At 44.9% G+C, this 10,995-nt stretch overlaps 1 protein-coding gene across 2 annotated transcripts in view; it reads right to left on the bottom strand.

The window, feature by feature from the left end:
• Positions 1 to 3,632: 3,632 nt before the first annotated feature.
• LOC119967165 overlaps positions 3,633 to 10,995 on the bottom strand; it is a 157,311-nt gene continuing 149,948 nt past the window's right edge. For both annotated transcript variants that reach the window (XM_038799328.1, XM_038799329.1), the window contains one exon: positions 3,633 to 6,608. In XM_038799328.1, the coding sequence (XP_038655256.1) occupies positions 6,376 to 6,608 (233 nt within the window). In that variant the 3' untranslated portion in view covers positions 3,633 to 6,375. The remainder of the gene's footprint in view (positions 6,609 to 10,995) is intronic.

The following is a 10,995-nucleotide window of genomic DNA, read 5'->3' as shown; positions in this document are numbered from 1 at the left end:
TGTGATGACTGCGCCGCTCTGGCGCCAAGCCCACCGCATTTCTCAGGGCCCCGCTGCAGGCCCCTTTTCGGGGCCTGAGTCGATGCTGCCAGCGGCCCTTTCGTGCCGTCTTGAAAAGAGACAGCGTTCACGACCGCGCGGACACTCGGACTCGCCATCGGAGAATCCTGCGCAAGGTCCTGAAAATCCCTTCCCAACAGCACTGAGCAGTATGGGCATATCTCAATTGGGACGTGTTTGCCCATCTCCCAAATTAACCAGCATTGTTGTTCTCACAGGACAACACCTAAAGCAGGCGAAAACGTGTAACATTTCCAATCATTTTGCAGGTACATGTCCCTCTGATTCTTCCCTACCCCCATCTTACAATGTCAGGGAAGACGCTTTCCTAAGAATTACCATTCTATCCAATGGAGCTGTTTGCACATTAAGAACATATTTGGCGTTGAAAAGACAGAAGAAAAATATTCACAGAAAATGGGGAAAAAAAAATACACCTGGAGGTCCTGCAGCAAATCAATTTGGAAATGAACGTAAAAACAATCACATTCTGCATTTAAAAATGCAGGGAAGTACAGCCCTGACTTAACTTGCCTATTTTCAGGAGCTTAGTGAGGCTCACACACTTTAGGTTCTCTGGCACGGCCTGAAAATCCTACTTCTGAGGCATTTTTAATATTCGTTGGTACAACCTTATAAAGCATTGGTTAGGCCACAGATTGAATACTGTGTGCAGTTTTGATCGCCGCACCATTGGAAGGACGTGATTGCACTGGAGGGGGAGCAGAGGAGACTCACCAGGATGTTGCCTGGGATAGAAAGTTTCAGCTATGAGGAGAGACTGGATCGGCTGAGTTTGTTTTCCCTGGAGAAGGTGAGGCTGAAGGGGGATCTGACAGAGGTGTACAAAATTATGAGAGGCATAGATAGGGTAGATTATAAAAACTTTTTCCACATGGCAGAAGTGTCTAATTATAATAATCTTCATTATTGTCACAAGTAGGCTTACATTAACACTGCAATGAAGTTACTGTGAAAATCCCCAGTCGCCTCATTTCGGCGTCTGTTCGGGTACACAGAGGGAGAATTCAGAATGTCCAATTCACCCAATAGCGCGTCTTTCAGGACGAGGGGGGGAAACCGAAGCATCCGGAGGAAACCCATGCAGACACGGGGAGAACGTGCAGATTCTGCCCAGACAGCGACCCCAGCAGGGAATCGAACCTTGGTGCTGTGAACCAACTGTTCTATCATGCCGCCCTAAGACCAGAGGGCATAGGTTTAAGGTGAGGAGCAAATGGGTTAGAGGGGACCTGAGGAAACATTTTTTCACCCAGAGGTTGTTGGAAATATGGAACGCGCTGCCTGGGCGGGTGGTGGAGGCAGGAACTCTCCCAATGTTTAAGAAGCATCTGGGCGAGCACTGGACATGGGTTTCCTCCGGGTGCTCCAGTTTCCTCCCACAAGTCCCGAAAGGCGTGCTGTTAGGTAATTTGGACATTCTGAATTCTCCCTCTGTGTGCCCGAACAGGCACCGGAATATGGCGACTAGGGGCTTTTCACAGTAACTTAATTGCAAGCCTACTTGTGACAATAAAGATTGATGTTAAAGGCATAGTAGGCTATGGACCAAGTGTTTATAAATGGGATTAGTATAGATTGGTATTTCATAGAATTTACAGTGCAGAAGGAGGCCATTCAGCCCATCGAGTCTGCACCGGCTCTTTGAAAGAGTACCCTACCCAAGCCCACACCTCCACCCTATCCCCATAACCCAGTAACCCCACCCAACATGTAAGGGCAATTTTGAACACTAAGGGCAATTCAGCGTGGCCAATCCACCTAATCTGCACATCTTTGGACTGCGGGAGGAAACTTGAGCACCCACGCACAAGGGGAAAACGTACAGACTCCGCACAGACAATGCAGTCTGCATATGATTGTCTGCATAGACATGGTGGGCCGAAGGGCCTGTTTCTGTGCTGTATGACTCTATAATCAGCTGCCCATATCCAGGATGCGTGCACTAGCCATTCCAATTGGTTTGCATTTCAGGGAGGTTATCCAAGGCGAACAGAATTTGTGCTCCCACATCAAAGAGCAACAGGTTTAATCAACAACTTGGTAGGATGGGCCACTGCTAAAATGGGTCAGCAAAATTTCCCACTCAGACACAGGAATGAGCTGCGCAGAAAGTTGCCTGCATTTTAATAGAATGTTCAAGTTTAGTTCTCTCTGTGTGCTGGACTGACATTCTCTCCATCTTTCTCTGACCCAAGACTCATTCACTGTTTGCTACCCTTTCATCTATTAATTATGCTGGATCAGTCTTACCTGGAGGGGAAAACTGGTGTCTGGGAGGGCGCAATTAGAGTCATAGAATCATTTGAATGCAAGGGTACATTTTTACACAGCATGGAGCACGTGTCAGTGATTTAGGCATTAAATATCACCTGACTTATCACAGGTTTTATTAAAAAGGCTAAAAATCTGCAATAAAAATGTTCAGGAAGCAAAGAGCTGTCCAGCAGCAAGCTTTTTGTTCCTGACATACCCCTGCGTTTTATATTTGTGGAAGATAACGGGTGACATCTACCTCATGGGTAGCATGAGGCAGCAGGGTAGCATGGTGGTTAGCATAAATGCTTCTCAGCTCCAGGGTCCCAGGTTCGATTCCCGGCTGGTTCACTGTCTGTGTGGAGTCTGCACGTCCTCCCCGTGTGCGTGGGTTTCCTCCGGGTGCTCCGGTTTCCTCCCACAGTCCAAAGATGTGCGGGTTAGGTGGATTGGCCATGCTAAATTGCCCGTAGTGTCCTAATAAAAGTAAGGTTAAGGTGGGGGGTTGTTGGGTTACTGGTATAGGGTGGATACGTGGGTTTGAGTAGGGTGATCATGGCTCGGCACAACATTGAGGGCCGAAGGGCCTGTTCTGTGCTGTACTGTTCTATGTTCTATGTTCTGGGGTCAACCCGGCTCACCATGCCTCGTGAGATCAAATAGGATTGCGCGAGAGGTCGCGATCTGAATCTGCATATTAGACTAAGGCAGCTCGTCTCACTCTAATAAGCACTCACCTGATCTACCCCTCAGTACTGGTCTCCACCCCCCCCCCCCCCCCCCCCAATAGGAACCAAATAGCATTGGGGGGGTCTCCAGGGGATTTGGGGACCCCAATTGGTTGCCCTCTGGGCAGGTTGGTGCCCTGACACTGCTGTTGCCACCTGGGCACCTTGGCAGTGCCAGGCTGGCCTTTTTCCCATGCTGGGAATCAGACCCTGGGGTGACCTGCCCATGTGAGTTGTTCGCTTCCCCCAATCAAGGACCCCCTTACAGGTGATGCCTCCCAATCTCCTCCTGCACTGAGGAATTCTGGCGAGCAGAGCTCCTCAGTGAAGGAAATAGAATTAAGTGCGGCCTAGTTCCTCGCTGAGCCCCCGGATTTCAGCAAAGTCCCATTAGATAGCATGGTCTTTCTAGGCGCTCCGAGCGCCGGGAAACACCAGGCTAAATGCACTCGACACGGGAATCTATTGCAATTCGGGTACATCGTCTCAAGCAAGGTTTAGAAACTTTTCCCAAATTAAACAGGAATATTGCACAAATAATTCACACAGCTCTCACTGAAAGTGATGTTTAACTTTAAAAATACATTTATTTAGAACAAAGATAAAATTATACATTGTGTAATACTTCAGACTTATCATTTCAGAACGTTGTAGTCTAATATTTTACAATTTTGGGGGGGACAAATATTAAAAGGCCCCACTCATCACATTTTGCTCACCAGTAATACATTTCTGTGCAAATAATCCAACATATGAAATGTATTACCTCAAAAAAAAGCCATCAACGATACTGTGAATAATGAAATTATGATAAACATCCTTTCCCATTTCTGTTTAACTATACAAATAAGTAATATTAATGGTAGTTTTCCCTGTAGATCACATCCACTTGTGTGTTTATAGTAGTTGCCAGATCTCCTGTGGCTTTGCTTATAGCAACAAATATGCTATTTTACAATGACAAGACGAATTAGAAAAACTGATCTCTGGTTCTTTGTTCCCAAACAAAACAAAATCTGTTTCTGTACTTACTTCCTTCTAATTCTTTATGTATAGTTCCCACATCTTTTACTTGCAAGTATTTCTCCCTTTGTCAAGCTGCCTTTCTCTCATTCTCCCACACATCACCCAATGTTTCTACATGGCTCTTGCACATAATCCTTTAATGATTTACTCAATTTCAATATCTCATTGAATTTCTTTAGCCATATATATCATCCTGAAAGAGATAGGAAAGTAATGGCTAAACACAGCTTGAAATAAAATGGTTGAAGAATCTCATTTGTGGCAGTTCCTTGTTCCTGATTCCCAGGGGGAAAACAAGGGTAATTTAAATAGTCGGATTTGTGCGAGTTCCTTGTTCATAGTTAGTACTGATTGCATTTCCTATCTGCCAAACCTTTGAGCAGGTTAGCAATTGGAAAAGTATGCAGACTTTGCCTTCTATGTATATGTCGGACTTGACGTGATCAAAGCCATGTATCAAACTGCTACATTTTAAAATATAAACATTATGAACATGTTTGGCATCTAACTGATTATCATTGATTGCATTTCCCTCAGCGTTACCTTGTTCTTAGAAGGTAGTGAGCTGTCCCTTAGTGTTGCCTTGCTCTTAGAAGGTAGTGAGCTGTATGTATCACAGCAATGGGCTAGAGTTTGAGAAAACGTACAGTAGTTCCAAATACTCCCAGAATTCAAAGGTTCCGTTTCAAGCAGGCGTCTTGGCAAATATGATTCACATTTATCAGGACTTAATAGCAATACTGACGTAAAACCAACAAACAATATTTAAATGTTGGAACATGAATTGTAAAAAAAGCAGGTAGCAAAAACAATCATTGCAGCATTTACATCACAGTTTCTAATTCTTTCTAAAGCAGCTTGAATTTCACACCCAGTCAATGGCACATAAAAATACATTCCTAAAACCTGTCCAAGGCATGATACTTTTAGAAGCAGCTATTAGGTGAAAGTAACAAAGTAACAACTGTATTATAGTACAAAGTCTTAGGGCAATTTATCCTGGGTAAAATATTTCATGAAGCAAATCTCCCAGAAAATGATCTAGATGATGGTATTATCCCTGATGTTATATATCAACATAATACCCATATTTTAATTTCACTGGTTGAAAAAAAATAAATTCACAAAGGACTGGCCTCCAAGATAAAACCACTCTTTTGCACAATGCTAGAATCATGGCCCTCGACCTCAATGTTCCTAGCTAGTAGGTGATTGTGAGTCAAATAACGACACATAAATAGGGCACAAGATATTTAAAAATTATTTGTGATCCTGATGCAACTATCAATTCACACAAGACGATTAGTAGAAGTGAACAGTGGTTTTAATCAGCTAGATCTGTGCCTGCCTGTGACTGCTCTGTACTGAGTGCCGCCTACAGGCTGCAGGTTTATATACCACCCCCGAGGGGGCGGAGCCACAGGGGCATCAACATAATACAATACAATAGTGGTGAATTGCAGTAGCAATACGTTCACCACAGATCCGCTTCAGAAGTTGGAGCAAATGTTATTGTAAAGGAAATTCTCTATGTTTTCATGTAAACAAAATTCTTGTGCGATGCTGAGTGGAGTAAGCATTTGTTTGAATGTGGATACAAATTGCTCCAAAATATACATTTTTTAAGTTGCTAATTATTTCTTCCAGATTATTAAAGTCCTTTATTCCGGCTAATATCAAGTCTCTTCTTTGCTCTTTCAAGAGGGCAGATCTGTCCTTCCAACAACTCCGATTTGGATGGCAGCCCATGTTAGGCTGACCAATTTTATTTTCCTCTGCTTCCATCTCTTTTTGTCCTTTCCCCTACACAGATGATGTCAACACCTCCAATTTAGCAATCCCCCCCCCCCAACAAGATTACAAAATTAACATATGAAAGGATCAAAATTTGTAACTGCATCCTCCCAGTCTCCAGCACTGAGGTTGTGCTCAAATGTTCGTGTTGTAAGGATGCAGCAAAAAAAAACCTTGCTTCTGTGACTAATACACAGCAGGGATGGGAACAGAATGTACAGAATCAAACTTTGAAACATTAAGCGTCAAACACCGAAAGGTCAAGGCCTGTGCCTCCCCCCCCTGCAGACAGGGACTCGGGAGGATATGATGATTCTGGACAGTCAGCATTCCAGCTAAATAAAAGCGTAGTCCAAAAGAAAAATCACCGGCTGTAAAGAAGTATAGACCTTATTTTGAAATATTGCTTTTAGTTAATACTGGTTAAATCATTATTGCATTTGCGATCAATAAAAGAAAACCTTAAAATACTTTGTCCAGGGTTTCTAATCTAAAAGCACTTCCTATGAACAATCTTTGGACCAAACTCATAATATTCTTCTCGGCTGATCCAGGCACACTCAATGGCAGATGAATTGGCCAGGGCAGCACCTCCGCTCCACACTGTGAAGTCCCGATTTGCTGGGCTTGTGATGTGTACGTGTTTTGACAGGTCTAGAGGCAAACTGGAAGAGATCTCTTTTTGTACTCTTGCTGATATCCCAGTCAACATTGTGTTTCCACCTTCAAGAAAGTAAACAGATTTGAAATGCCTTTTTATGGCAACAGTACCTTAATTTTAAGCGTCATTTATTCTCAAAGAACAAAGTAAAGTACAGCACAGGAACAGGCCCTTCGGCCCTCCAAGCCTGCGCCGACCATGCTGCCCGTCTGAACTAAAATCTATATTTCCGGGGTCCGTACCCCTCTATTCCCATCCTATTCATGTATTGGCTAATATGCCCTTTAAACGTAACTATCGTCCCTGCTTCCACCACCTCCTCCGGCTACGAGTTCCCGGCACCCACTACCCTCGGTGCAAAAAAAAACTTACCTTGTTCATCTCCTCTAAACCTTGCCGCTCGCACCTTAGACCTATATCTCCTAGTAATTGACCCCTCTTCCCTGGGAAAAAGTCTCTGATTATCCACTCTATCTATGGCCCTCATAATTTTATAGACCTCTAGCAGGTCACCCCTCAACCTCCTTCGTTCCATTGAGAACACACCAAGTTTATTCAACCGCTCCTCATAGCTAATGCCCTCCATACCAGGCAACATCCTGGAAAATCTCTTCTGCACCCTCTCTAAAGCCTCCACATCCTTTTGGTAGTGTGGCAATCAGAATTGAACACTATACTCCAAGTGTGGCCTAACTAAGGTTCTATACAGCTGCAACATGACTTGCCAATTTTTATACTCAATGCCCCGGCCAATGAAGGCAAACATGCCGTATGCCTTCTTGACTATCTTCTCCGCCTGTGTTGCCCCTTAAATTGACCTGTGGACCTGTACACCTAGATCTCTCCGACTGTCAATACTCTTGAGGGTTCTACCATTCACTGTATATTCCCGACCGTATTAAACCTTCCAAAATGCATTACCTCACATTTGTCCGGATTAAACTCCATCTGCCATCTCTCCGCCCAAGTCTCCAAACGATCTAAATCCTGCTGTATCCTCTAACAGTACTTATCGCTATCCGCAATTCCACCAACCTTTATGTCGTCCGCAAACTTACTAATCAGACCAGTTACATTTTCTTCCAAACCATTTATATATACTATGAACAGCAAAGGTCCCAGCACTGATCCCTGTGGAACACCACTAGTCACAGCTCTCCAATCAGAAAAGCACCCTTCCATTGCTACTCTCTGCCATCTATGACCTAGCCAGTTCTGTATCCATCCTGCCAGCTCACCTCTGATCCCATGTGACTTCACCTTTTGCACCAGTCTGCCTGAGGGACATTGTCAAAGGCCTTACTGAAGTCCATATAGACAACATCCACTGCCCTACCTGCAACAATCATCTTTGTGACCTCCTCGAAAAACTCTATCAGGTTAGTGAGACATGACCTCTTCACAAAACTGTGCTGCCTCTCGCTAATACGTCCACCTGCTTCCAAATGGGAGTAGATCCTGTCTCGAAGAATTCTCTCCAGTAATTTCCCTACCACTGACGTAAGGCTCACCGGCCTATAGATCCCTGGATTATCCTTGCTACCCTTCTTAAATAAAGGAACAACATTGGCAATTCTCCAGTCCTCCGGGACATCTCCTTATCTAATATTCTCTTTCCACAATTCAATTGCAACTCTCACGGAGGGATCTTGCCGGAGATCTGGCTATACCTGAGCAAGGAATCTGGAATGTTTCTGAGCCTACTTGGATTAGCTACACATTTGAAAACACCCATTTGGATAGGACCATAGAATTCCGACAGTGCAGGAGGCCATTCAGCCCATCAAATCTGCACCGACCCTCTGCACCAGCCCACCCAGACCCACTGCCCTGCCCTATCCCCGTAACCCTCCCTAACCTGCATATCCCTGGGCACCAAAGGGCAATTTAGCATGGCCAATCCCCCTAACCTGCACATCTGTGGAATGTGGGAGGAAACAGGTGCATCCGGAGGAAATCCACACAGACACAGGAAGACATTGCAAGCTCCACACAGTCACCCGAGGTTGGAATTGTACCTGGCTCCCTGACACTATGAGGCAGCAGTGCGAACCAATGTGCCACTGTGCTGCCAGAACTTTGGTAAAAAGGATGAAAAACTACTTTTAATTGGGCCATTTCAACAAAACGCTACTGTTACTGACACCAGAATAACATGAGCACTCACTGTAGGCCGTAACTTTTCCACAGTACGAGATGGTGAGAAGATAGTTTGAATCAATTGTCAGGCTATGAATTCTGCGTTACCTCAACATGTTGATAAACTTAATTACAGACAGCAGCATCAGCGACTTGCACCACAAATCCCCTCAGCTCCAGCGTTGGACCTTTTGAACAGGAGATGGAAACTGTTGTGTGGAGGGGGGAGGGGGGGGGGGGGGGGGGGGGGGGGGGGGGGAGAGATCATTGCGGGATGGAAGGGTGCATTTCACATAATCAAAGGAAACCTCTGACATGCCAAACAATGCCAAAGGAAATGGGAGGCCTGGGAACTGAAAGGTGTGAAACCCTCAAGTGTGCTGTATGCTGGTGAAAAGAGGTGCACTGGCAGGGAAGCGAGAATTAAATACACAAGCACAGTGCGAGTAAGTAACATGAGCAGGAAGCATAGTTATAAAAATACAGCAGGAGTGTGAGAAGTCAATAAGGAAATACAGGAGTGAGTTAGGGGAATAAAATTCATGGGAATTAAGGAAGAGGGCTAGGGGCTCTGGAGATGGAAATATGGTAGCAAGATGACTGGTCAGCAAGTTGGCGTGAGGCAAGGGCAGCACGGTGGCACATTGGTTAGCACTGCTGCCTCAGAGCTCCAGGGACCCGGGTTCATTTGTGGCTTTGGGCCACTGTCGTGTGGATTTTACACTTTCTCCCATGTGTGCGTGGGCTTCCTCCGAGTGTCCCGGTTTCCTTCCACTGTCCAAAGATGTGCAGGTTAGGTGGATTGGCCATGCTAAATTAGTGTCCAAAAGGTTAGGTGGGGTTACTGGGTTACAGGGATAGGGTGGAGGCATGGGTTTGGGTTGGGTGCTCTTTCTAAGGGCTAATGCGGGCCCCCACCCAATCCCTGTAACCCAATCGCCCACCTAACCTTTTTGATACTAATGGGCAATTTATCATGGCCAATCTATCTAACCTGCACAATTTTGGATTGTGGGAGGAAACAGGAGCACCTGGAGGAAACCCATGCAGAACGTACAAATGCCAGACAGACAGTGACCAAAGGCTGGAATTGAACCCTCGTCCCTGGTGCTATGAGGCAGTAGTGCTAACCACTGTGCCACCATGCTGCCCCATTGTGGCAGTGGCAGATGTAATTTAATACAGAGAAGTGTGACGTGATTCACACTAAGACAAAAGGCGTTTACCTAAATTATTTCCCCCAGATACAAAATTTATTAGCTTGGGAGAGGCAAAATAGACTTAACGGCACCATTCTAAAGAGTTTGTAGGTTCAGAGGGACTTGGGAGTTCATGTACATAGATCTTTGAAAGTGACAAGGAATAATGAGAGAGTAAATCAGCAAAGTAGATGGGATCTGGAGTTTAAAAAAGAAGTATTGAGTACAAAAGCAGGGAAATTATAAAGTGAAGCATTATAAAGTTCTGGTTAAGCCACTAGAGTATTGCATCCAATTGTGGTCACCACAGATCTGGAAGGAGGATGGTCCTTGAAAGAATGCAAAATATGTTTGGGAGTGAGATTTACTGGAACCGTTCCAGGGATGAAGAGGTTTAGCTACAGGGTTAGATTGGAGAGGCTGGGTTTGTTCTCCTTGCAGCAAAGGGTAGATTTAACAGAGGTGTACAATATCATGACAGGTTCGGTCATGGTAGACAAATTGTCCCTGTAATAACCTGTAACTCATTCCCTATGAGGGTGGTTGAGGCAGGGATGATGAATGATTTCGAAAGGGAACTGGATGGGCACTTGATGGCAATAAACTTGAAGGGCTTTGGGGATGGAGCAGGGGAATGGGATTGATTGGATTGGTCAGCAGAAAGCCTGCATGGATTCAAAGGGCCAAATAGCCACCTTCTATGTGTGATGATATGTGGGATGAGTGCTCAGAGAAAATACACAATGTAGGACACACAACACACACACACCACGCTCACACCCGCCCCAAGAAGGTTTCAGATGAAGCAGATTACAAGAGGCAGAGTGTGAATCCCAACAGGCTCATTCAAAAAATACTGTGACAATCAAACTAGGCACCACATCACTTGTTAGGGCAATTAAGGTACCTCAAACTTGCTCAAATGGGTTACTCCAAGCCTGGAGCTGAGGAAGTGGACAATGTGCTTTTTAAAAATTTACAGTACCCAGTCATTTTTTCCCCCAATTAAGGGTTAATTTAGTATGGCCAATCCACCTACCCTGCACATCTTTGGGTTGTGGGGGTGAGACCCAAGCCGGTGGACAATGTTAAGTAATGCATTTATTACAAA

This window comes from Scyliorhinus canicula, chromosome 6, assembly GCF_902713615.1.
Source record: "Scyliorhinus canicula chromosome 6, sScyCan1.1, whole genome shotgun sequence".
Classification (NCBI taxonomy): Eukaryota; Metazoa; Chordata; class Chondrichthyes; order Carcharhiniformes; family Scyliorhinidae; genus Scyliorhinus; species Scyliorhinus canicula.
This window is presented reverse-complemented; position numbering and strand designations above follow the sequence as displayed.